The sequence below is a fragment of the Lagenorhynchus albirostris genome, chromosome 7 (genome assembly GCF_949774975.1).
Source record: "Lagenorhynchus albirostris chromosome 7, mLagAlb1.1, whole genome shotgun sequence".
Lineage (NCBI taxonomy): Eukaryota > Metazoa > Chordata > Mammalia > Artiodactyla > Delphinidae > Lagenorhynchus > Lagenorhynchus albirostris.
Genome location: NC_083101.1, coordinates 3,257,940 through 3,285,296, shown reverse-complemented (window position 1 = coordinate 3,285,296; position 27,357 = coordinate 3,257,940). Strand labels below are relative to the sequence as shown.

The following is a 27,357-nucleotide window of genomic DNA, read 5'->3' as shown; positions in this document are numbered from 1 at the left end:
CTCTCCCTGCCAGCACCCGGGGATCCCGCGGAGAAAAGCTGCAGTTTGCAGTTTGTTTGGTCTTGCTGCCCCTTGAAACATTCAACAGCTTAAAAGCAGACTTGGCTCCTGGCCCAGAACTCACCGGCTCCCCGTCCCCCAGGGCAGGTCTCCTCTTCCGTGATCCCCTCCATTCGAGGACCCAAGAGGAGGGCCCTTCCCCTGCAGAACCCAGAGCAGATGCTCTGGCTTGCCCCCCAGTCCCACCCTCCGGACCCCTCCATCTGGAACACCGGCTGGCTCCAGGACCGCAGGTGAGCCCAGGGCGGGTGCGGGGCCCACCAGTTCAGTCCCACGTTTGAGAGCCTGGCCCGGGGAAGGGTGCTGCGCAGGCCACCAGTCACGCAGGGGAGGATATAGCTCTGGCAGCCACCGCCCCTGCTAGCAGCTCGTGCTGGCTCTTCCTGGAAGGGTCCAGGGCTTCAGACCCCACAGGCCAGGGGACTCCGGTGTCCCCGGGGCCTGTGCAGGACGATGGGAACCGAGCTGCCTGGAGCAAGGCCAGGCACCCGCCGGCACCGTCGGGACCACCAGGGATGCGCCCTGGCTGGGGACGGTCCTGGTTTCCTTGGTCAGGTGGATAGAGAGATGCAGGGGCTGCCGTGACTGTCACACCCGCCACGACATCAGGACAGGCCATCGGCTCTCAGCAACAACAGACCAACCCCGCTGCGCTGCAGTTTTGCTGGGTGACCTTCGGTAGGTTACTCAACCTCTCTGGTGCGGGGAGGGCAGAGCACACAGGCGGCGTGTTGTCACAGGGCCCTGTTGGTGGCCCTGCCTGGCTTCCCACCCAGGTTTGCCACTGAAGAAATATAGCCACTTCCCCCTCCTGCCGGACACACTCGCTCTCCTGGCAGTCTTGTCTGTTGCCGAAAACACAAAGCTTGTCCTAAGCCCGGGGTGAAAACAACACTTTCTCCTGCACAGGGAGGCCCGCAGGACCCCACTTCACAGGGGTCCGAAGAATACCCTCCACTTCCCCCGACGGCGGGCCCTTGGGGGGTGGGACGAAGCCCCGGGACCCCCAGCTGCTCACTGGTCCCAGGGCACGGGTACACCCCAGGAGAAGGGACAGGACACAGGACACACAGCTCCCCAGGAACATCACTGCGGACGCCCCCCGCCGGCAGGTCCTCAGGCAGCCCTGTAGTGCACACGCTCCACCTGGAAGCAGGCGGGCAAGAACGGGGGCTTGGCCCAGTCAGCGAGGTGGGCGGCAAAGCCGTGACCAGGGAGCCAGCTCGAGCCCCTTCCACAGCACACCACGGCACCCTGAGGGACAGTCCCCGCCTGGGGGCCCTGGCCGGGAGCATGCACCCTGGCCAGGGCAGCACGACCCACAGCCAGTCCCTTCCCCTTTGGGTTTCTGGGCACAGGAATGGGGGGCCCCCGTGAGCCCAGGCGGCTCCACCCCCTGCACGGCTCAGGGCCCTCATCTCCAAGGCGGAGGTCCAGCACTTAACTCGCACGGTGAGATAAGGGACAGCTCGTGACCCTGTGCCACCACAGAGGGAGCGGACCTTGGTCACAGCCGCTGCCATGGTTGACAGGTAGGTAAATGCAGGGGGATGCGGACGGTGGGCCGCCCGCTCTGACTGCCAGGGGTCTGGTCGGTGTGGTTCGCGATGGTCCTCACAGGTGCAGGCATCTTACAGAGATTCCCTCGGGCCACCCCACGACCCCTAGCACTGGCCCCGTCGCGCCCATTTTACAGATGAGGACGTTGGGTTCGGACAGGTTCAGTGTGGGCTCCAGGCCATCAGCCGGAGAGGAAGAGCATGAAAGCCTGGGGGACCTTGCTACGCACCCCACTTCCTCCCTGGCCCACGCACACCCCAGGGAAAACCCCAGTGGTCCCAACAGGCTCTCTAGGGTTCAGCAAAGCCCTGTTTGGAAACAGCACACACCACAAAGCCCAGCATGTGCCATCAATGGCTCGGCCCTGCACCCAAGTACCCAGAATCCTCCCGGCTCCCCAGAGCCTCCAAGAGCTTCGGGGCAAATTGGCTTTTAATGAGGGGAAGTCATCCTTCCCGGGGAAGAACGCGGCTGCCGGGGAATCGGTTTCAACGGTGCTGGCCCCTCCTTTTAAAGACACTTCTCCAGAAACCCAAGCGGTGACAAATGCCAAGTGTCGTTATCTGGAGTCTTCTGGAAAGTCAAGAGTTAAATCCCTTTTATTTATAAAAATTCTGTTTCACTCGCCACGAGACAAAGCAGGGCTGGGGATACGAGGCCAACCCACCCAGCTTTATCCTTGCTCTCTGAATAAAAAAGCAAAAAGTGATGCTCTGGGGCCCCCGAGGGCATCACCACCTCTAGCTCGCTGCTCTTCATTAGGAAAGACGGGTCGCATTTTCCGACGTGGACGCATCCAACAGCCGGGGAAGTCCAAGGCTACGGAATCACCTCCTTCAGAACGCGCACGGCTTGTGGTCAACAAGAATCTCTGGTGCCTGGCGGACACGCTCCCTCAAATCGAAAGCCACGACCAGGAAGAAGGGCTCCCCAGAACGCGGTACGTATTTTTGAGCTACGGATTCCATCAAAAGCCTGCATGCTCTGAGCCGCACAGCAAGACCTACCCAGCTTGCTGGGAGGCTAAACAGAGGAGGAAACCAGAGTTACCCGATTTGAGATCCATTTCTTTTTTTTAATTTTTGATTTGGATTTTATTTTATTTATTTATTTTTATACAGCAGGTTCTTGTTAGTTATCTATTTTATACACATTAGCGTATACACGTCAATCCCAATCTCCCAATTCATCCCGCCACCCCCCTCCACCCCACGTTCCCCCCTTGGTGTCCATACGTCTGTTCTCTACGTCTGTGTCTCTATTTCTGCCCTGCAAACCGGTTCATCTGTGCCGTTTTTCTAGGTTCCACGTATACGCGTTAATATACGGTATTTGTTCTTCTCTTCCATTTCTTTTTGGTAATTATAAATTGTTTTCCTTCTTTAATCATAAACGTGGGTAACAGCTACGGACCGCTGGCCGTGGGCCAGGCGTATGCCTCGGTGGTCCTTAAACACACCTCCCCCACACAAGCATTTCAGAGAGGCGAGGCAGTCACCCAGGATCTCACAGCATGTAGACAGTGCAGCTGGGGCTTGAACCCAGCCCTGACGTCCCCAGTGCTTTCCCTACAGCACCGGAGTCTTAGCAGACATGTGCTCATGGGAAAACTGGCTCAGAAAATCAAGGAAGCAGGATTCGGTTTAGGATCCTTGTTTTTTTAAAAGACAGATAAAGCTTCTTCCTGAGTCGTTACAATAAAAGACACACCATCGGCGCACAAAAGGCACTAGAAATCGGGAAGATGTGGCAATAGCGCGGAAAAGCTACCACGCGGTACATGAATTCAAACCCCAGCCTCGGCACACGGACCCACCTCCGCATTCAGACCTCGAGCAAGGGTGGCGGCGGCGACCCAGGCTCCCGGGCGCTTCTCGGATGAGCCCAGGTGAGCCCCCGGCACCTCTTGAGGCAACGCTACCAGTACCCCCGTTTTACAAATAAGTCCTGAAGCTCACCAAAGCCACCTGCTTCACCTGGACCCTCCCACCAGCAAGAGGTCTACGCCGGCAAAAACTTAATCCCAGTCGGGGCGACCCCCAAGCCTTTGACAGTAGCTCCCCGGGAGGACCCCGAAGCCGCCCAGCTGTCTGCAGTTCATCCCGGGTCTCTGGGCAACTGTGGCCGGAGTCGTGCTCGGAGGGGGTGTCGCCATAACTCGCAAAGTTCGGCAGCGCCTGCAGAATCCAGGCGCCCAGCCCACCCTGCTGCCCACAGGCTGCGGCCGTCCTGGACTCCTGCTGGGCTGAGGGGCTGCCAACTTCGGCAGGATCCACGGACCCACCTTCACACGCTGGTTCGCCCACCCCCCAACCCCCGCCTCCACGCAGACGTGGCTGTTCCGATGTTTCCTTGCTCAGCCACATCGGACCAACTGGGCTCTGTCCACCTTTCCACCTGCCCCGACGCGGGGTTGCTATCAAGGCTGACACACGTCAAGCGCTTACTATGAGGAGGCCGTGGTGCTTTACGGCATTCAGCCCCACGTAATTCTTGCCACGTTCCGTGAAGGAGCTGCATGCGTGATCCCATTTAACAGATGGAGAGACTGAGGCTCAGAAACGTCAGAGCAACCTGCCCAAGGCCCGGAATCAGCAAACGAGACAGTGGAGAGTCCGGCCCCGCGGGCCTGCACCGAGGCCAGCTCCCCCGGCCCCGAACCTCTCATAGTTACGCACGTGGCCCCAGTAGGACCCCTGAGACAGGTGAGACCCAAACCTCATCCTCCCCACCGGCGCAAAGCCCAAGGGCCCGTTCGAACGCCCGCCCGTCTCCACCGGCAGACATCACTCCTGCCGTTACCAGAAGCAGGACAATCAATAGGTGTTCCCTCCCCCCCACCCACGCCCCCAGCAGAGCGCCAGGATCCAGGCAACACGGCGTCGGCTTGGCTGGCCCCAGGCCCCCGGGCCCCTGCTTACCTCAAACACCTCCTCATCCAGAATTCGGGTGCCAAACACGATGATGCCGTTAACGTCTATCACGGGGTGATTGCTGCGGTCCAGGGATGTCGTTATCTTCTTCTTACAGTCCAGGATCAAGGTGACATTCTTCCTGTGGATGCTAAGAGCAATTCTGTGCCACCTGCAAAGAAACAGACAGCCAGGCAGGTGAAGGGGGGCCGGTGTCACGAAGTACCAATACGAGTGCCTCAACCACAAGTCCCTGGGGACCCAGGAGGACATCTCTTTCCTGCAGTGTCACGGGGCTGAGCAGTTCAGAGCCGAGCCCCTGTGGGCAGACAGGCGTGGGCACAGGTCCACACCGTGTGCCACGCGAGACCCACTGGACTCAAAAATCAGGTCTCTCATCTCTGGGATGAGAGCAGCTGTGCAGCCCGGAGCACAGCCCTGAAGCCTGGAGTGGGCTGGTCAGTGGGTCAAGGGCGGGGAGACCTGACAGTACTTCCCTGTGTACCATCTCAACCCCCAACAGCACATGCAGGCTGCCGGAGAAACCGAGTCTGACAGGAAACGGTGGGACTGAGGGATCTACGTGAAACTCTCAATTAGAAATGCAGAAATCACGGCCTGAGGTCTTCAAGGATCAGAGCACGTGGCCTCAGACGTGTCAGCCAATTAATTTCAAACTACCGGGGTTTAGGGATGCATCCAACAGAGAATTCTGGAAAGACCTGACTCCTTTTTCTTTTTTTTTTTTTAAATCATTCACTCTCACATCTGTGTCTGTATCCTTGAGGATGCCTTCAATCCTTTCTGGAAGAAGTTGGGTATAACTACACAGTCTCCCGTGTCCCTTCGGACACTAAGAGGCTAGCATTTGATACAGCTCAGTGCATTTTACAAAGGGGACGTGGAGGCCCAGGGAGAAGGCCTCCCCAGAGCCACAGCGGATGCGCCCAGACCAAGACCCAGCTCCCAGGACTCCAAGCCCGGTGCTCTCTCCGACATGTGGGCGTGCCGGCACCATCCTGCTATATAAAGCACATTCTGCTATAAGGTCCCTGGTTCGGCCGGGGGCCCCGACCCTCCAGCAGGAGAAGGAGTGGGTTGCTGAGCGGTGCCACTTACTTGCCATCTGACAGGTTGATGCCTCTGAAGAGGGGGTAGTCCTCTGGCCCCGGTTTCCCTGTGTGGTCCTCATAGAGGAAGACCGGAGAGCGGCCCATCTCCAGGCCGATCTGCTGGATGCCCTGCTCATTGTAGATGGAGACCAGGAAGGCCTGGCTGCCCTTCTTGGCTTTCACAGTGGTTAGAATGGAGAAGTCCTCGGGAAATGCAGATGCTGGAACAGAGGACAGAGACAAGGCAGTCGGGAAGCCCCCAACCGTGCCCAGCCACAGCTCTCTGCAAACAAACCAGCTCAGGGACCTGGCAACATTTGCTGGATATGGTGGTGCATTTGCTGCACATCTGCCCCTTGATCAAACTGTTCCTGCAGCCTTCCCCTAACACCACATGGTCAAACCTACTCCCTCCGAGGCTCAGTCCAAATGCAAACCTGATTGGTCCTTCCAACTGTGAGCCTTCACTGCTATCTTTTTCAGTTCCCACACCTCAATATATCTATGTATAAATCCTTCTTAGAACTTTCTAGAATGTGAGCTTCCTCTGGGCAGGCGCTGTTTCAGACGCGTCTTTTACCCTCCGCAGTGCCTAGAGCTGTGCCTGGCAGAGTGTGTCTCATTTTGCGCCCTTTGGAGGGAGAGAGCAGAGAGAGAAGAGGGGAAGGAAGGCAAGAGGCAGGGAATCATGACGAGAATTGCACTCCTTGACATTTCCTGGTTGACATGCAAATCAGAGAAAAAGTAAAATAAACCAGAAGACTTCAAATTTAAAAGGGAAACCCAAACCCTGGTATGTTGGTGGGAGGGAGGGTTCCTTACAACACAGGCCGAAAACAATTTGAGGCCATTAAAAGCCAGACCCGCGCTGGCCCTGCCGAAGGCACAAGGCTACTCCAGAATCCTCCACACGCACGCCCTTCACGCCCTGCCTCACGGACGGGAGAGGAAATCGCAGCCCCGTCCTTCCATCCACCCTGGTTCTCTCTGTGTGCAATTCCCCCGAGAGCGAGGGCCCGGGGCTGACAAGGGAGCTGGGCTATCGATGCACAGCCAGGAAGGCTCAACCCAAGTCAGTGTGCTTCTCAGAACCAGGCCGAAGAAGCGAGCCCGAAGGGTGTCAACGGGGACACCCGGCAGAGGAAGGACAAGGCCCTGCGGCTGAAGCTGCCTCGCTGCAGCGCGCTGAAGCCCAGCCCACGGTCCTGGGCAAGGACAGAGCCCATCATCAGACCCACCCCTTCTTTAGAACTGTAACAAGGTCAACCAGATGGCCCGCGTGGCAGAGCGGGGGGTCAGTGCAGCTTTTAGTGGGGATGCTGTCCTTGGGCGCCCTCTGCTGGCCGAACTGCTGCACGACGGGGCAGCTGGCCTCTGGTCCCTGTGAGCGCTGCTGATGCCCTGCTGAGGGGAGGGGGGATGCCACGAAAAGAACTGCCCCTGCAGCCCCTGGAGGACCCAGGGTAGACACACGGTCTCTCTAGCGTGAGGACAAGAGGGGCCACGGCAGCTTCAGGCAGAGAAACCAAACCCCAAAAGCCAACAGAGTTGTGTGAGTTTTCAAGGCCGTGATGGAGAGCAGGTGGAGAAATCCATCCCACGGCCCCCAAAGCTCTGGCTAAGGTGCGGATCTGGAAAGGCCCAAGGCTCACAGCCCAGGCAGAATCTGGTCCCGTGTTAAGGAGCTAGAAGTTGGGGTCTGTTTTCTCTGCTCAGCACCGTGGCCCAGCCCATCCCCCGGGGCAGGAACCAGCTGGATGCCTCCGCTCCCAGAGAGGGGGTAGGTTTGGCCATGTGCTGTTAGGGAAAGGCTGCAGGAACAGTCTGATCAAGGGGCAGATGTGCAGCAAATGTCTGAGCGCCACCATATCCAGCAAAGTTTGCCAGGTCTAGGTGGAGGGTGAGGAGGTCAGTGTGGTCATCTGTCTGAGGAAAGGCTGGCTTCACTGAGGGACCAACTCAGGCTGCCCTTCCACGGACAGGAAGCCATTTGGAAAGAGGCCCGTGGGGGCCACTACCGTCACAGCTGTCCCTCCACGCTGCCGTCTAAACGTGGGATGTGAGAGGGAATCAGAGATCCCGGCCCGAGTGAACGGCCGTGGTAGGGGAGGGGGCTTGCGTGCAGGCCCCAGGGGGAGACCCCAGCCAGGCCAGTGGCAGGACCTCGGTGGTGGCCCTTTGGTCCCTGGGGGTGAGCGGGCACTAAGGGGCCCAGGGTGGTGTCTGACCCCAAGCATCTCAGAGGTCCCTGCTCACGTCCAGGATGGACTTCAATCACCATGTGAGTCCGTGAGCCCCTCACTCTCATCTCAAAGGGTCGCCTGCCTCCCGTCCCCACCCCGTGATGACTCCACGCCTCTTACAGTCACCCCCCTGCCTCAGATAACAAGAAGAGCGGACATGGGAGTGCCCCTCCCCCTCCCTGCAGCGTGACGCACCACCCAGGCCCACGAACGCCCCTGCTCCCGACTCATTCAGACGCTGCCTCCCAATTTCTAAATCGCTACAGTAACACACGCTCTCAGCTCAGAGAAGCTGAAAGGAGAAATTACGTGTAATATTCATCTCCCTCCTGGCAAAATAACAAAGGATTTGCTGTCACTGTAGAGACCGTTCATTCTCGTCTGGACGTGAGCCGCACGCTGACACGCTTTATAATCTACAGTGTCTGGGAGAAACTCATCTGCTATCCAACGCTTCATGTTTTGTTTCTCAGAGAGACGTCAAAACTGAGGGGTGAGCTGAGCAAGAGGCCCAGTTACTTCCTTAGACCGTTTCCTTTCCACCCGGCTGAAGCCCAAAGACACGGAGCAGTTTAGGTATACAGTGGGCGTTTAATAAGTGCATCTGCAACTAAACTGAACCCTACTAAGCCAACAGTTACAGGTTCTGCTGGACGGAGGCCGATTCTGGAGGTCCCGCCCCACGGTGCAGGGCAGGCCTGGAGCGAAGGCGGAAGAGTGAGCGGGGGCCAGAGCTATGCCCAGGCCCCGTCTCAGATCCTGAGCAGGAAGGGAGTCTCAGCGGCCCCGAAGTTACCAGAGGGAATGCGAAATGGGGAGAGGACCCCAATCTTAGGCACGGGAGCAGAGGAGGGGGCCGCGTGACCACGGGGAGGCTGGCTTGCCGGGATGTCTTCGGAGGGGATGGCTGGACCTCGGTGATGGCCGCAGGCGCGTGGTGCCGGGACACAGGGGCACAGCCCCAGGGGCCGGGGCAGCCTCGTGGGACACGCCTGCCTCCTGCATTCAGGGAGGGCCCATGACGGCTTCTTCTAGGGTCTCAGGCCAGCCTTACGCTGACGTGCTGCCCCCCACGCCCGCAGGCAGAGGCCCAGGAAACGCCCCGCTCCAGGCAAGCTGTGCAACCATCTCTGGTTTGTTTGTGGCCTCCACTTCCCCCAAAGCGTCACCGTCCCAGGTTCCGCTTTAGTCCTTACGGCCTGGACTACCCAGTGTCAGGACCACCCAGCGCCAACCGTCAAGGTCTGTAACCTGGAGTTGCACTCCTGGCCCTGGTGATTCAGAACCCGGATTACAGGCTCTAAGCAAGACTAGAAAATCCCCTTAGGATCGGGCAGGAACAGTAGGCCCCGTCTTGCCGGCAAGTGCAGAGAACACCAAACTGCTTCTCTTCACCTGCTGGGAAGGGGGCGAGTCCTCTGAAGAACCCCAGCCCAAGGAACCTTGATTTCCCCAAAAGAAACGGCCTGGATCGCAGGCGATCTGTACAAAGTGGGAGAATCAATGACGGTGAGGCCGGCGTCCGGGCTGGGGAAGGGGGACAGGTCCTGCAAAGGCTCCCAGATCCCTGCTCAGTTTTGGCCCCCAAGCCCGCATCCACGACCCAGACCCACCCGGCCTGCACAGGGGCGCCTGCATCCCCAGAGAATCCAGGTGGCCTCTCGGGAGAATGATGGGGGTTTTCTCGTTACGGAGACGTCACGCGGACCCGGACCTCCTTTGCACTGAGACGTTTAAAACGTCTATGCTCAACTCAGGCCACCACGGCCTCCCACCACGGTCTCGGCCCGGCTGGGGCCACCTGACCACACCACCCCTTCCCTCTGCAGCTGCCCAGCAGACACAGCATCTAAAACACAGCCAAACGCCATGGCTCCCAGGAGGCCAAGCAAAAAGCAAGACAGGTGGGTGCCCCTTCCGAGGTTTCCAAGAGAGGAAAGGCCAGAGCGGCTGTGTGGTTTCATCAACCCTGGGGCCTGCAGAAAAGACCCTCCAGAAGTTCCCACTTAAATCATCCCCAAAGACCTCCAGTTCCATTTGGCATTAATGAGACAATCATTATATATGGACCCATTGTACCCCATAAGCTAATGATGGCTAGAAGGCCCTGTAACGGCCTTTTAAACTCTTTGAGGATCTAATCAATATCCTAATTTGACAGGTTAGGAAAAATGTGGGCTTAAAAAAAAAGATCCCTGGGCTTTCCTGGTGGCGCAGTGGTTCAGAGTCCGCCTGCCGATGCAGGGGACACGGGCTCGTGCCCCGGTCCGGGAGGATCCCGCGTGCCGCGGAGCGGCTGGGCCCGTGCGCCATGGCCGCTGAGCCTGCGCGTCCGGAGCCTGTGCTCCGCAACAGGAGAGGCCGCAACGGTGAGAGGCCTGCGTACCGCAAAAAAAAAAAAAAAAAAAGATCCCTGTCTGCTGTTGAGGAATTCATACCAGATCTCCAATAACTGGCCTGTATTCTGAGACCCTCTGACATTTCTCGCCCCAGGATAACCGGGGTCCGGGGGGTGGGCAGGGATACTAACTCCGATGAATTGGTTGTGACCCTGAACTGGGTGGCAGGGATCAGATTTAACTAATTTTCAGCAAAGCAACTACAGATGACCTCGAGGCAGGACACCTAATTCCACAGGACGGCCTTGGAAGGTGACCACGTCACACACACGTCAGGCAGTGGGTGTCTGTCCCAAAGTGCAGTCACCACTGTCCGGGGCTGTGAGCTCTCACAAGCCTCCCCTGCCCCTCAGTCCCCCTAGGACAGGAATTCTAAACTGGGGACTCGGGGCAGGCGAGCAGACAACTTCTGGGTGATTCTAAAAGATACGCTGGCCCCAAGAAAGGATAAGAAATGCTCCTCTGGCCGTGAGGGAAAGTGAAATCCCCACGGTTCTTTGTGGCGAGTGACCCAGGAGCCCTGGCAGTGACCCCTGTCTTCAAGGATGGTCGAATGCTCTGGAAGGGGGGTGTCTGGCTCCCGAAGGCGGTAAAGCGGGGGGGCTCTTTAAGATAGTGATGGGGCTCAGGGCCCCGGACAGATCTCACCGACCCCAAATGACACTCCTGGAAAGAGCAGACCTAGCCCCTCTCGCAGAGACAAACCCTTAAAAGTCGCCACTGGATTTAAAGGAAAGCTGAGAAAACAGCTGGGGTGAAGCAGAGTTATGAGTGAAAGGGTCAGAGGGAGCCCAATGCAGCCCCTGAAGGAGTGTGTCCTTCCGGGCCCCGGGGGGAATGTGACGAAACAGAGACGCCATTACTTGTCAAAAGGTTGCCCGATTCAGGGCTCAACGTCCAGGGTGCATAACGCAGTCACCAAAACGATGTCGTATGTCTTCTAATGATTGCAAGACACCTCCTGAGGTGAGTTCATCTGCCCAAGGTCCCCTGGGCCCTTTCTGATGTGAGTCAGGAAGAAGAACTCCTTTGAGGTGGAGGGAGAGGTAATCAAACCTGGGCCTAGTCAGCCGGTCCAGGCCCCGAGGGTGTGAGGGGGGCGGTCAGGGACCACCTGGATGCTGCATCCGACCAGCAAACGTCACTTCCCGCTCTGGGTACGTAACTAAGAGCAGCGACGTGACACGGGGCAATGGATTCTCATTAAGAGCCTGCACTCTCTTGCTGGGAGCCGTGACGTCTGATTCACGTGTCTCTTAACGTCCTCGCCCCCAGTTAAGCTTCTGTCTGGAAGCGTTTCCTTTCCCGTGACCCCAGGGTTTCTCTTAACCCCGTCACCCAGGAACCATCCATCTCCTTTTTGCCTTTGGAGTCCTGACAGCCTGTCCACAGCTGGAGAGACACCTGCTTGGAGAAGCAGTGTCAACAGATGTGGCCCCACTGTCCCTTTGGTGGTGGACGGTGAGGGGTGCCGGGCTGTGTTTTCACTATCCTGACATCAAACCAGGCTCATTTGCGGAAAACCAAGCACGTTTCTCCACCCCACCGGCTCCCGGCTCTGCTCCCTGGCTGGGGGCGGGAGATGGAGCCGCACCCCACCAGGCACACACGCCGCCTCTTACCAGGGTACAGCTGCTTGGTGGGCGCGCTGAGTTGGGCATCTTTTGTGACCCTGTAAGCGACATCCGGGCCTTTGGAAGATCGCCGCGCTGCACAGAAGCCTGTGGTCTTGGTTATTCCGTCAGGCAGGTTGTGAAAATCTAGAACCTTCAGGAGATCTGCTGGCTGAGCTGAAAGGACAAAGAGGAGGTGTAGGTTAGCCACGGGCAGGAAGGGAGTGCCTACGGGGCAGGCCCACCCTCTGGTGAGCCCCCGGAGGGTTTAGATGAGCTGGAAACCAACCTTCACCACCTCCCGTCACCCACACCTCAATCTCTGACGCTCAGGAGATAGATACCAAGGGATCAGCTCAGAAACCGGGTGCTCTAGGGGGCAGGACACCCTACTTTGTAGAAGTGCACACGGCCAGAAATTTTCCCGACCTGGTCCCTGCAAGCAGCCACCCCCCAGGAGCAACGCCTCCCTGATTTTGCACTCACGTTGCTCTGTTTCCCCAAGTGCCGAACAAGCCCCGGGCTCCCGGACACCTCTCCTCATTCGTGCCACAGAAGACCCACCCCAAACACAAGCTGAAAGGCGGTGTTAGATCCCACAGCTGATGGAAGCAGCTTTATAAAGGCTGGTCCCACGAAACGGGAGTGACTGACAGCTCACGAAATCTGTTATGTAACTGCTGGAGCGCGTGCCCCTCCTGGGTGCCACTGAGAACAGCGGGCATGCCCCCGGCACATTTTATCCCCCATCCTCATCCAATTAAAACGTAATTTCCCCATAACAGTTTACACAAATAGTCAGACTCTATCTGCCCCCAGAAGACCGGCGCATACAGGGCAAGACAGCGCAGAACCAAGAGCAAGAGAGGGGCGGGTCCCTGCATCGCTTCTGGAAAGTTCCTGACCTCCCTCCAGGGCCCCGCAGAGAAGGGAGCAGCCCCTGATGGCAGGGGAGAAGCTGGCATCCTGGTGAGCTCAACCGTCCCCCACAAATGCAAAACGTAGCCTCCATGTGCTTGCACATGCCGCAAGCACGTCAGAAAGACCCCAGACCTCCAGGCGGTGAGGACCGCAAGCTGGCCACCCACACACGCCCCCCTGCCCTAAACAAAGCCAGTTTCGCATGCAAAGTTCAGCTCACGCTACGACAAACAAGAGTCCTGGGAGTCCAGGCAGAGACAGTAAACTTGAACTTGGAGTCAGCGTGACAGGACATCTGTGCAGCTGGGCTTTTGGGGAACCCAGTGGCCAGCACCCGCCTATCCATGTGGGTGTGGGTGGGGCTGCCACACCCCCTCCACTGGAGCATGTGGGCCTCTCTGGCCAACCAGAGCACAGCACCACCCTGTCCCTGGGGCTTGGTCCAGGGCCGGGCATGTGACTGGCCCAGGCCCAGGAAGCTCCATCCTGGGGCTCTTTCCTCTCTGCTCTGCTGCCTTCACTCACGGATGATGACCCTGCAGCTGCAGGTGGCTGTCTTCTGGGGGTTGGGGGAGCGCCTGTCTGAGGATGCGGACAGACAGACTCCCGCCACACAGCTTGGGCTCCTGGATCAAGCCGTGCCTGAAGAAAACTCATCTACACAAACCAACAGGTTGTCATCATGCTTCTGCCCATGCGGGTTAGATGCTGATACTTGCAACTAAAAGTCCACACGCACTGCTGGGTGCAACAGCGGGCTGACGCAAGCTCGCCCCTGGGGTCTCCGGGCTCCGTAACCATTCAGTTCCCCGGCCCACTGGCCTTCCTCCCCAGAGGGTCGTTACATGCCTGGGACTCGCTCAAGAGGAAAGTTCCACCTTCTTAACAAGGGTGATAGCTTTGGAGGTGAGAAAGGACCACCAGGGCCGCTTTCCCCTTGGCCGGGTTCTGAGCAATCCTGCAGCCAAGCTGCTGCACGTGGAACCCAGCACAGCCGTCGGGGGTGGGTGGCCATGCAGCCCCGCTGCGTGTCCAGGTAAGTCCTTAGCAAGAGAATCACCCAGATGGAAGCCTGGAAGGGGAGCAGGTGCCGGGCGGGGCATTTAGGGCAGGCATGGTGGACGATGCCAGAGGAAGGGGGGGACGGTGCCCTGTAGGCCATTCCCACCATGAGGAGCCGGGCATGAGGGGAGGACAGCAGGTTGGGCCAGGCTCTGAGGGGGACCAGGGTGGAAGCGAATTGAAGCTGCTCTCCATCACTAAACACACACCAACCCCCTGGCCCCGCCCACAGTTCCCTGCAAGGCACCGTAATGCCCGGATTCCAGGGTTCTGAGGTCCCCTGTTCCAGCGGTGTCATTTCTACAACTCGGCTTTGCTGCACACCTCTGTCACTTTAATCAAGGGACCAGAAACCTGGGGGATGAGGATTTCCCACCTCTGCAGAGGGAGGGGCATGGTAGGGACCCAGGACACCCTTGGTCCAGGCTGGCATCCACCACGAATAGAGCTGCTGCTTCTCAGGGCCTCTCTGATTCTCCTGGGGGGCTTCAAGCTCCTGCCCAGAGCCCTCCCCCCACACCGGGGGGTCAGCTCCTTGCGCGTGGGTGGCACCTCCGAAGCGCTTGGCACCAGCGACCCCTCCCCCCCCGCGCCCCCGCCCCCCCACCAGAAGCTTGTCCACTTGACATCAGAAGCAGAGCCAGACGCAGGTGCCTGGCACAGCCCAGGGCCTCGACTTGGCCTATGGGGAGAGATGGCCCTGCCAGCCGCTGGCTCACCTGCCCCGTGACACAGCCAAGCTCTGGCTCAGCTCTGAGATGGTCGGCTCCAAGGTCGGCTGTGGCCAGGAGAGGCATCAAAGATCCGGGCTGGGCGTCTGGGACTCACATCCCAACAGACGTGATGCTCTTCCCAGATGCGCAGGCTTGCGGACCTGCTTCTTCCATGGCCAGCAGAGAGAGCTGTTTCCCAGAAGCTCTCCAGGCCATGTTTATGGACCTCTGTTGCAACAAGCTGAAAAGGCCGCCAACATTTCCAGGCCCAATGCCACCACTCCTGCTAGTGCCAGAGCTAAAACAGTATTTTTTTTATTTTATAAAAAGTGTGGGAACGGCTTCCATGGTCTCTCCTCCCTGGGGACGCCAGAGGAGCCTTGGTTCCTCTATCAGCGCAAGAATTCCGCTGGGAGACAGCACCAGCTTTGGGGACAAGTGGGCGGGGGCTTGAGCCCAGCATCACCCCCCAGGGAGAACATCTCAGGGCCACTTCCTCTGGGAAACAGCCCAGCACAGTTCCTGGGACACCAGAGCCTTCTCCTGGCTCCTCCCTCCGAGCAGAGAACGTCCCGGGGCTCCCTGGGGATCACCGTGGTCCACTGGTTCAGGGAAGACAGAAAAGGCACTGACCGTGCAGCCCGTGCATCCTACCGGGGGCCCCTCCCCACCTGAGAACCACAGGTGACGTGAGCAAGGCAGCTCCAAGGGCTTCGTGGAAACAGAGCCTGGTGGCTTCCACGTAACCCTGGTCGTGACGGGGATCGCCTCCGCGCTGGGATCCCCCAGGAGCGGCGGGCGCCAGGTCTGGGCTCACTCAGGCTGTTCCAGTGTCTTCCTGTTCCGCGGAGCCTGGGCGGCTGAAAACTACATTTCCCAGACTCCTCTGTGGGGAGGGCTCGGGATGAAAATTATGTTCCACACTCAGAGGGGAGCTGGAACGGGAGAGAAAGAAACCCTCTTCTTGCAGGGTCTGGGACCAGGTCACGGGGTCCATTGACATTTGCAGACTTCTTGAAGTCTGGGTGCCCTCCCGCGCTGGTGGTGTGACCATGAGTCGGGGGGGGGGGTCTGGTGACCCCACCACTCCTGCTCTGCCAGTGGCTGTGTAAGCCCCCGATTCCTGCACTGTCTCCTTCCCCTACAGTAGCCTGCTGCTCCCTTTCTGCTTGTGCACTGAACCTGCCTGAGACCGCGTAGATGTAACCAGGTATTACACCCCCAGACCCGTAAAGGAATGGACGCCGGAGAGGTCAGTTTTAAGGCAGAAAGGGGGCAGCTGAGAAAGGATTTGGAAACGTAGAGTTGAGTTCCAGTTGCCCTATGCCAGAAGGGCAGCATGAAGGCCCTGAAAAGCAATGGCACAAAGGAGGAGCTCAAATATAGAAGTGTACGCTGTACACCTGAAACTAACACAACATTGTAAAACAACTAGACTTCAATAAAGATATATGTATAGAAGTGCAGGATTGATGGATGGATGGACAGATGGATGGATAGACAAACAGATGGATAGACGGACGGATGGATGGATGGATGGAAAAATGGATGGACGGATGGATGGATGGACGGATGGATGGACGGGTGGATCGATGGATGGATGGACGGGTGAATGGACAGATGGATGGATGAAAGGAAAGATGGACGGATGATGGACAGACAGATGGATAGACAGATGGACGGACGGATGGATGGATGGATGGATGGATGGATGGAAAGATGGATGGATAGATGGACAGATTGATGGAAAGACGGACGGATGGACAGGTGGATGGATGGATGGATGGAAGGATGGACGGATGGATGGATGGATGGATGGATAGATGGACAGATAGATGGAAAGATGGACGGATGGACAGGTGGATGGATGGATAGATGGATGGATGGATGGATGGATGGACGGATGGAAAGATGGATGGACAGATGGACAGACAGATGGAAAGACGGACGGATGGATGGATGGATGGATGGATAGATAGATGGATGGATGGACGGATGGATGGGCAGATGGATGGAAGGATGGATGAACAAGCAATACACATGTGAATGGTGCAGATCAGGAGGTAGATGTCCCAGAGACAAATTTTACAACTGGCCTGCTAAGCAGTCAAACATTTCAACTGCCAATGGCAACGTCTCCACCAACCACACAAAGATGACCTCTCTGCCTCCCCCGGAAGGCACTTCCAGAATCATCCCTACAAGTCAGCTGCCCTGTGCTCCTCTGGACACAGCATAACGGAATAAGGGAGTTCCATGTCACCCGGGGTCCTGCCGGCCCTCATTCCACAGCTGCAGGACACGAGATGCCAAAGCAGCCGTGCAGAATGACTGCAGCACGCTGCACGCCCAGGACACTCATGACCTGGGCCACCAGCACGCTGCACGCCCAGGACACTCATGACCTGGACCACCAGTGGGTCACTCCGGCCGGGCACGTGGAACCAGCGATGGCAGGACCAAAACCACACTGGTGAGGCTGGAGGACACGGCGCACACCCCCGCCGAGAAGAGTCAAGCTCCAGTGGCCAGCTGGCTGGTGACACAGCCGGGGACGCATCACTGAGCCTGCCCAACGCTCCGCTCCCCTGCCCAGAACTAGCGGAGCTGCCGGGGGGTTGGCAAGGGCATCCAGCACCTAGGAGAGCAGACGGAATCAGGTGACTGCTTTTGGCAGGAATTTAAATTGGTTTCTGGCAGTCAGCTGGCTTCTGGACACCCCTCCACTGTGCTCAGAGCAAGGAAGGGGCCACTGAGGCCAGGGGGCCAGCCTGCCCAGGCTTGGGGGTCCATCTCAGGCTCAGCAGCTCCCCTTTTGCGAGGGGAGCCCCTCATCGAAGAATGTTTCTCTGCCAACAATGCCAAGTCACAGCCCGCTTTCAGGAACGGGCGGAGGAGGGAAAGTAGGGAGAGGACTTAGGGTCACCACCCTGAGCTACAAAGGACGCGCCCTCAGAGTGGTATCAGAATGTTCCAGCCGGGCGCTGCCGACCAGTGCCACCTGTCTTCTGCCAGCCCCAGGGCACAAGAACACCCGGGGTTGGGGGCTCCTCACCAAGTGCTGACATCAGCACCTCATCCCCCCCAGCCTTCCTCAGCCCTCAGAGCTTGATGTGGGAGGTGGGGTTCAGAACAAAAGTGACTCAGCCAGAAAGACCCACCTGAGCCCAGAGGCCCAGGGAGAGGGAGCCATTTCCATGGTTTAATGATTCACCCAATTTAATGTCCCCAGGTGTCAGCGGGGACACCAGTGCGGATGGAGCTTAGTCACCAGCCATGCAGAAGCTGCTGCACACACCGGGCACTCAACCACGTTTGTTGAATGACTAAGTGAGCAAACCCACAGCTCTTACATATGACAGGCAGAGAGGGGGGACGTGACAACTTGAACACTGCCGCTACCTCACCTTGGCACGCTGTCACCGTATCACGTTGGACTTAACTCTCGGAGTGACACTGAGCTGGAAGCAGGGGACACACTACCGTTCCACGTGCTGGGAAGGAGCTGGGCCGAGGTCCTGAGAGTCAGGCCTCCCGAACGAGGCTTGCCAGGGTCTGCACTGGCTCGAACTCCACTCCTGTTTCTGCTTTTCTCCCAATAAGCTATGAATATTCTTCAGCACACGCTGTCGGTAAAGACTGCCTTTGAAGCCCATGCCAGACAGTGTGTTCGGTCACCATCCCCCTCCATCCTAGAGGCTCAGGCAGGAGTCTGTGACGTATCAGAACTGCTTGCGGTGCGCCTTGAGATTCCACCAGGTAACCCATGACCGAGTCCCACGCGGAGGCAACCTCGTCCTCAGCCCCCCGTGTCCCGCTCACCGTCTGCACTGCCCCCATCCCATACCTGCCTTCGCTGGTCTGGGAAGGCCACGGCCCTGGTGACGCATGCACAGGACACTCCAGACCCCGGCTCCCAGGCAGGGCTGCTGGGTAAAGTGAAGCCAGCTTGAGTCCCCGGCACCCCAGGGCGCGTGATGCTGATCCGGCCTCTCCGGCCCTGGAGCTCCGTGGCCTGTCCTCCCAAGCACACAGCCCGACACCTGCCAGGCCGAGCCCTCGACCCCGAGCCTGAGGCCCGGTCCTGCCAGCGTCTAGGGGCCGCTGGAGAAGAGCAAGCCGGACGTGCATGACGGGGGTGCCGGCAGAGGGGCGGGGGTGAAGGGGCTTTTGCTCACTCCAAGGTCAACGCCATCCCGTCTTCAAAATTCTCTGAACTGTCTAATTTCAGAGCTAGAAGGGGTCATAAATAACACCCAGGCTGATGACCTTTCTTCTGAAAGAGGAGCTGTGGAGAAGGGGTGTGGCCATCTCGAGTTCACACAGCAGGCGGGTACAGAGCCGCCCGCAGCTTCTGATCCACCCCAGTCCTGAACTCCCTTCCACGCGGCACCAGCAGATGAAAGACGGAGCTGGTGACGGGCCCCGAAACCGCAGCCCCACTGCCCTCACTGCCCTCGCCGCCCTGGTGTGTCTGTCGTTCCCTAAGTATAAATACACCTAATTCCCTGCGTGAGGTGGGTCTGCCTTCCTGGGCTGCGAGCCTCAGGAGGGCGGGGGCCCGGCCTGGCGTGTCCCTGCTGAAGCCCTGTCACCCGGCCGGCTCTCACGGTACCTGCCACCGAAGGCAGCATCTGTTCTGCATTTGCGGGGCGCCCAGCAGGCTCACCCGCGAAACACACCTGCCCTTCCCGCTGTTCCTGCTAGATCCCATCTTACGCTTCCCGGAAGCAAAAAAGAGTCATGGCTCTTACAGGACCGAGGGACGGCCAGTGAGTGGGGTGGGGAGAGCCGAGGCCCCTCTCACCCCGGGCCAGGGCCCCTCCCCAGCAGCCCTCCCCGCGGGGCCCCAGCACAAAGCACGTGGCCCTGTCGGGAAGGTCAGCCCAGCAGGTTGGAAAACAAACAGGCTGCCTTGGAGGCTCCGAACGAAATTCTTCTTCAATGACCCCACTGCGGGAACGAAGCGAAGGGGAGGGCCGGGGGCAGGTGAGGCAGGACACTGGGTGGCCATCCCCTGCCGGACCTTCCCCGGCTGCCACTCACCCAGGGATGTCACAGGGGCAGAGACCTGAGCCCAGCGCAGGGGAACTCGGGCCGTGGCCACAGGTTGACAGGCTCCTGCGCTGACAAAGACCACCGCCCTCAGCTCTCCTCGGTGGGTCCCCTAGAACCTCCCTCTCCTCCACCCGGCCTCAGGGCGCTCAGCCCTCTGACCCCCGCCCTTCCCAGGGGCCCACACTCCTCACCCAGGCCACACGTTACACGGTGCCCATGAGCGGCATCCCGGGGGGTGCAGTGCCCAGCGCACCCGCCCTGCTCAGGCTGCGGGGCCGCCTGAGGGCCTCTGAGGCTTGGCAGAGCAGAGAGTGGGGATTGGAGGGCGGAAGGGCCAGGCTCGAGCCCAGCTCTGCCCGCCCTGCGCCAGGGTGCCCAGCGGGAATGGGCGCGAGGGGCCTGCCCGCTGGGCAGGGGAGCCCCTCCATCCCCTGCTTAAACCCCGCCTGCCTCACACCATCTCTGACCTCCTGTCCATCTCTGTCGCTTCCTGGGGACGAGGAACGGCCGCCAATGAGCCCAGCTCGGGCCCACGGGGGCCAGTGACAGTGCGCTTGTCCCTTGCCTCTGGTCCATTTTGAGGACCCACCAGCAGGGCTTCTGGGAGGATTTTTACCGAAGGAGACAGCGCCATTGTGTGTCATCGTCCCCGCAGACCCGCCTGACTTGGCCTCCCCCGTGCCCCCAGGGGTGACACAGAACGCCCGGGTTAGGGTGCAGTGGACATGACGCTGACCCAACCCCCTTGTGGGCCACGTGGCCCTGGTGACAGGGAGGGGTCACTTGGCAAGGAGGCAGCACCAGGACAATGGCTGCAGGGGTCTGCGGCAGGGCTGACGGGCGGTGGCACCCAGCCTGGGGGAGGGGCAGCTGGGCCCTGAGCTCTCCGCTCCCTTAGTCATCAAGACAGCTCACCAAGTAGGCACCTGCCTCTGCAGATGAGGAATCTCAGGCTGGGAGACGTCAGGGGAGTCATCCCAGGTCCTACTGGGATGCAAACAGCTGTCTGGCGGCAAAGTCTCCCGTCTCCCCCGACACTTCGGGGAGGAGAGAGGGCAGGGTGCTCCCGTGACACCTCCAGAGAAACCACTGCCGAGCTCCTTCCAGGGAGGGAAGAGCAGACAGCACGGCAGCAGTGACGGGGTGGAGCAAGGTCGCTCCAAGGCAGCGAGAACCTGCTCCTTCTAGAGGTTCAGGACCCTGGGAAAGCCTGGGATGGAGAGAAGATCCCAACCTCCCCCGTCAAGGGATGGCGGAGGAGCTCAAAACCCCGGGCTAAGAGAAGCATGACAGGTCAGAGGATGCCTCTCCTGTTTTACTTTCTACCTCATCAAAATACTGGTCGGAACATCAACTGAGAAAGCATCTCAGAGACACAGTCCTCTCCTTTGTCTCTTCAAAGTTCCACATGGGATGCTCAGTAAACCCTCACTGAAGGATGGACACATGGGCACAGGGATGAAGTGAATGGAAGGATGGAGGATGGATGGATGATGGATGGATGATGGAGGATGGATGGAGGATGGATGATGGATGGATGGATGGAAGGATGGATGATGGATGGATGGAAGGATGGATGGATGGAAGGATGGATGATGGATGATGGATGGATGGAAGGATGGATGATGGATGGATGGAAGGATGGATGGAAGGATGGATGGATGGATGGAAAGATGGATGGAAGGATGATGGATGGAAGGATGGATGGAAGGATGGAAGGATGGATGATGGATGGATGGATGATGGATGGATGGAAGGATGGATGGATGATGGATGGAAGGATGGAAGGATGGATGGAAAGATGGAGGGATGGATGGAAGGATGGAAGGATGGATGGAAGGATGGAAGGATGGATGGATGATGGATGGATGGATGATGGATGGATGGATGGAAAGATGGATGGAAGGATGATGGATGGAAGGATGGATGGAAGGATGGAAGGATGGATGATGGATGGATGGATGATGGATGGATGGAAGGATGGATGGATGATGGATGGAAGGATGGAAGGATGGATGGAAAGATGGAGGGATGGATGGAAGGATGGAAGGATGGATGGAAGGACGGAAGGATGGATGGATGATGGATGGATGGATGGATGATGGAAGGATGGATGATGGATGGATGGATAGATGATGGATGGATGGATGGATGATGGATGGATGGAAAGATGGATGGAAGGATGGATGGAAGGATGGAAGGATGGATGATGGATGGATGGATGATGGATGGATGGAAGGATGGATGGATGATGGATGGAAGGATGGAAGGATGGATGGAAAGATGGAGGGATGGACGGAAGGATGGAAGGATGGATGGAAGGACGGAAGGATGGATGGATGATGGATGGATGGATGATGGATGGATGGATGGATGATGGAAGGATGGATGATGGATGGATGGATGGATGATGGATGGATGGATGGATGATGGATGGATGGACGGACAGATGGAAGAAAGGATAGAAGGACAGATGATTAATGGAAAGATGACAAAAAGGAAGGACGGATGAAGCATGACTTCACAGATGACTGAGCAGACGGATGGATGCATGGATAAATGGATGGATGAGTGAGTGAATGAAGGAAAGAATGCCGTCCTCTTGAAGATTCAGTTGATAAGCTTTCGCTTCTCAAAGGTTTTAGCTACCAGCCATTCACCTGGCCACTCCCTGCCCTAGTGGCCTCACTCTCCCCCTGGGCCGGAGGTGAAGTCCCGTGTGATGTGGGCGTCTTATTGCGTGGCAACCTCCTCCCCGAGCAGAGGCAAAGGCTGCACCCTGGCTCAGCACCCTTGAGAAGGGCCTGCCTGGGGGTAACGTGTGGTATGTGCTCAGGGCTCTAGGTCCTCCAGGGAGTGAGGCAGTGCAGCATGGACCACAGAGAGGACTTGCCGCCCAGCCCCCATCACCAGCAGGGGCCTGGCGCAAGGTACCAGACCTGGCAGTTGGAGCACGTTGCTGGCCACCCAGCTCCTGGCCTCTCCCGGCTCCGCGGCTCTCCTCTCCTGGCCACAAACTCAAGAGCTCTGAGAAGCTTTTGACAGGTGGTTGGGAGACTTTATGGTGAAATGTCAGCTGGCGAGGGCATCGCCCTGCTTATAAACACAATGTTACCAGGGGGCGGCCACAGTGGGGAGGCAACTCCCCCATCCCCGCGTTCGGAGATGGGACGCGTCTGAAACTTGCTTCCCCCGGGGTGTGATGGCCGCCTTCCACTTCTCGTGGAGGCTGACCCGAGTGTCTGGACACCTGGCACCTCCACATCATCCCACACTAAGCCCAGATGCTGGCGGTGCCTCTGCAGGTTTCTAAAGGATTCAGGTGCCACCACCCAGCCTGAGGGCACCCACAGTCCAGCCTGGCCACCCTCAGCATACACGCCGCTACTTAGAAGTAAGTCATGTCGCCCACGAGGACTCACTCGAGCGCCAGGTGACCTTTAGAGCCCTCGGGAAGGAGTCCTGCAGCAGGAGGAGAGAGGAAGACGGGGCTGCCGGGAGCCGGCAGGGGCCTCTCGGCTAGTCTGCGGCCACGCGAGGAATGTTCCAGGCTCAGATGCTCCCTCACCCAGCAGGGCAGCATGGGGACATCCAGGCAGGATGGAGCCGGGCCACACAGAGCAGGCTCGTTCCCACCGTCCTGACGGCTGCGGGTGCTGCAACCAGACTTAGACCCCACTGCGAACTGGGAGGAAACGTCACAGCCGAGGGGCAGGAGCCCTGAGAAGTACGGGCATGTCCAGCTTCTCCCCGCGCCCACTCCGCACCTCTTCCTCTCATCGGTCATCCCTGCTTTTCACCTGCCTTTATAAAAACATGTGAGCATATACGTTCCTCTCCCCTGTCAACCCTCAAAGGTTATGAACAGAACAGACACGGCCACGGACATCAATCCTGCATCTGACTGCCAACTGCCATCTGACTGATGGTGCAAGGCAGAGAGGGCCGGCGCTGCCAGCAGGGGCTGGTCCAGGAGCGGAGCCCCCAGGCATGATGCAGAAGCAGACGATTAATCTCAGCTCCCTCAGAGGTAATTTATCTCCTTGTTCTGGAGGAAAGGGGTGCAGATGGCGCCCAGCGCCAGATTCCACACGCTGGGGTTGGCCGGGTTTGCTCGGGCAGGCTCTGCACAGCCCCACCTGCTTCCAGGAGGCCCAGAGGGAGGGCTGGCTGCCATCGGGCCAGCTGGGGTCACACTGGCAGAGGCCCCTCTGCATCCAGGGCCTCGCCCAGGCGGGGCACCCGGGGAGCCGTGCTAAGGAGGGACACGGGTACGGGCCAATTACAGAACCGCACCAGCTGTGGACCAGACCACCCACCCCAGACAGCATCTTGAAAGGGACCAGCAGGACCTGTCCCTGAGGCTGGCCTGAGCTGCCACACGGGCTTCGTTCACTCAGCGATGCTCTATGAGCATCTGCGCTTTGGCATGTGGGGAAGGTCCAGGCCGTTTCTGGACTCACCCTCCCATCACTGCAGAGGCCAGGCCGGGCCCTGGCTGTGCTGACCTGTGCATTTGCTGCCAGTGGGTCCCCAGGAGGAGACTGGGCTTCCTGCACGTGTTAGTGGAGTCCTCAGGACCCGGGACTAGAGGCAGTGACACCCACGATGGAACAAGTGCTAGCACACCCCAACCAACAGCGGCTCCATCATCCCCCCCTCCCCGGGCCTCCTGCCTCCCTTGGGAAGCCGTGAAAGGCCGCTGGAATTAACAGCACCGGAAACGCTGGATCTCCAGACTCCTTCCCTCCCTCGAGAGTTACAATGACAAGTCAAAGTGGTGGCCACAGGAGACCCCTTTGCTTCATGAAGACCCAGGAGAACAAGAGGCCACCGTACACTGGGGCGGGCCTCTGCCTCCTCCGTGTCACCCCAGCTCCCCACCACAGTCTGCCCTGGACGGCAGTAGGTGTTCCTGCAGCCCTGCCACTTCCCCACCTGTGAGCTCCCTGAGAGAAGCGACAGTGGTATCCTTCATCACGGCGGAGGAGAGAACTTAGCCTGGGGCAGACACTCAGCATACTGAATGAAGGAACGCCCAACCAACCGGCCATTATGAAACCAACCAACGTCCAAAGGTGCCTTCTGGGGACCCAAGATAAACGCCAGTGGGAGAGAAACCTTTTGGGCGGGGTGGCAATTATGCAGCATTCCAATTAGGCTGTACACATAGATGGACCTGGTATCCCCCCCTTTGAGGGGAAATCCTGCACAAAGGCCTGTATACATGCAAGGACATCCAAGGCGGTGTCGTTTGTAATAGAACTGGAAACAAGGTAAATGTCCATCAGTCAGGAGGCTCATCTGTGAAATACTCTGCAGAGGCTGCAGGAGGGGGGTGATCTAGATGGCCCGACACAGAGAGACAGCCGAGACATGTCACTACGGGAAAAGAGCAAGTCACCGAACATTCCCAGAGCACCACATCCCTCGGATGTTAAAATGAGAGACGTCTGTTGTAATCTGAAAACACACCAGGTAAACGCACACACGAAAATGCCCAGAACGGTACCCGCCAAACAGTGAAGGGCGTACGCCTGGGAAGGGGCTGAGAACGGGTCGAATGGCGAATGGGAGGGTCCTCTCTGTGTGCCTCTCCTCCCGAAAAATGTTGTAAGTCTACATCCACCTAAAATGTGCACCATTTTATTAACAACAACAAGAAAACGCTAAAGCATATGTTTTAAGTGTGGCAGTTTAAAAGTGGCCACAAAGCCTTTAGCACAAGTGCCCATGAAGAGGTGGTATCTGTGTCGCCCCCCTTTAACGAAGGTGGGCTCCGTGACTATGTGACCCATAGGGTGTGGTGGAAGTGATGTGTGCTTGCTAGCGTATGGATCTAGGCTTTAAGAAACTGACACTCTCTACTTCCTGTGTCTGGAATACTCTTCTTTAGAACCAGACACCATGCTGTGAGGAAGCCCAAGCAGCCCCTTGGAGGCTCCCATAGGAAGAGAAACCCAGGCCCCCAGCCAACAGCCCCAGCCAAGCTCCCAGCCAACAACCAGGGCCGACTCGCCAGCCGTGTGGGAAAATCATCTTAGAAATGGACCATCCGGCCCCAGCCAAGCCCCTCTACCTGACGTCATGGGAGCAGACAAACCATCTCGGCCAGGTTCTGCCCCAGGTGCAGACTCACAAGCAAACTAAGATTGCTGTCGACTTTAGACACTACATTTTGGGGTGGCGGTTATGCAGGAATAGGGAACCACAACAATGGCAAGCAATAAAGCAGAGGAGATACTTGTAACAGAAATACAATTTATGTATGTATGAAACTCCTGTGGCTAAAAAAAAGACGGGGCAAACAAATAAATAATATTCAATGTCACTAGAAGTTAAATAAATCTAAATCAATCAAGACTCCTCTGTCTCCCATCCAACTAGCCAGGGGGTGGGGAGAGGAACATGGGAGACTTTTCGAGGTAAGGGAAATGTTCTGTATCCCGACTACGGTGGTGGCTACCGGACTATACATCTGTCAAAACTTACGTCCTTCTTTTCACCCGCTGGCCACTGGCAACCACCAATTTTTTTCTGTTTCTATAGTTTTGCCTTTCTCCAGTGTCATATAAATAGTATTGTGTCCTATACAGTCTTCCGTGCCTGCTTCTTTGACTTGACATAATGCTTCTGTATCTGTATTGTTTCATGCATTCATTTTTCTTACAGCCCAGTAGTATTCCATTGTATGGATGTGTCACAATTTGTTTATCCATCTACCAGTGGATGGACACATGGGTTATCCCCAGTTCGGGGTGATAAATGGCATATGAACATTCACATACATGTCTTTGTATGGACGTATGTTTTCACTTCTCTTGGGTAAATACCTAGGAATGGAATTGCTGGGTCCCTCTGGCAGGTGTACAACTAACTTTATAAAAACCTGCTAGAGGGCTTCCCTGGTGGTGCAGTGGTTGAGAGTCTGCCTGCCGATGCAGGGGACATGGGTTCATGCCCAGGGCCGGGTAGATCCCACATGCCGCGGAGCGGCTGGGCCCATGAGCCACGGCCACTGAGCCTGCGTGTCTGGAGCCTGTGCTCCACAACGGGAGAGGCCACAACAGTGAGAGGCCCGCATACCACACACACAAAAAAAAACCTGCTAGACTGTTTCCCAAAGGGGCTGTACCAGTTTGCATTCCCACCAATAATGTATGAAAGTTTCTAAAATCACATAGCATGAGTCCCTCAGTATTCGTCTTTTTCAAAACTGTTTTGGTTATTTTAGGTCCTTTGCATTTCCATATAAATTTCAGAATCATCTTGTCAATATCCATTTTAAAAATGCTTGCTGGGATTTTAATTGGCATTACACTGACTCTGTGGATCAATTTCAGGGGAAAATGATACCTTGACAATATTAAGTGTTTTTGTCCATAAGAATGGTATATCTACCCAATTCTTCAGATCTCGTTTAGTATCTCTAAGTGATGTTTTATAATTTTCAGGTATTTTATCATATATATCTCTAAGTATTTCTTATTTTTGATGCCACTGTTTAAGTTTCTATTTCTAAGTGTTCGTTTCTACTATCTAGACACAGGACTGCTTTGGGTATACTGATTTTGATTCCTGTGACCATGCTAAACTTACTCATTAACCGTAAAGGCTTTTGAGTAAATTCCTTAGAATTTTTAACACAGACAATCATGTGGTCTTCAAATAAAGACAGTTTTAGTTCTTCCTTTACAATCTACA

The 27,357-nt window shown here is 57.4% G+C and overlaps 1 protein-coding gene across 4 annotated transcripts in view; it reads right to left on the bottom strand.

Annotated features, from left to right (window-relative positions):
* The window catches only part of COL5A1 (collagen type V alpha 1 chain), a 157,046-nt gene that overhangs the window by 103,796 nt on the left and 25,893 nt on the right, over window positions 1–27,357 (bottom strand). For all 4 annotated transcript variants that reach the window (XR_009541442.1, XM_060153938.1, XM_060153937.1 and 1 more), the window contains exons 2-4: window positions 11,909–12,076; window positions 5,652–5,865; window positions 4,542–4,704 (exon numbers count right to left, since the gene is read on the bottom strand). Coding sequence is in view for 3 of the 4 variants with exons in the window: in XM_060153938.1 (XP_060009921.1) it covers window positions 4,542–4,704; window positions 5,652–5,865; window positions 11,909–12,076 (545 nt within the window). In the remaining variant the exon portion in view is untranslated. The remainder of the gene's footprint in view (window positions 1–4,541; window positions 4,705–5,651; window positions 5,866–11,908; window positions 12,077–27,357) is intronic.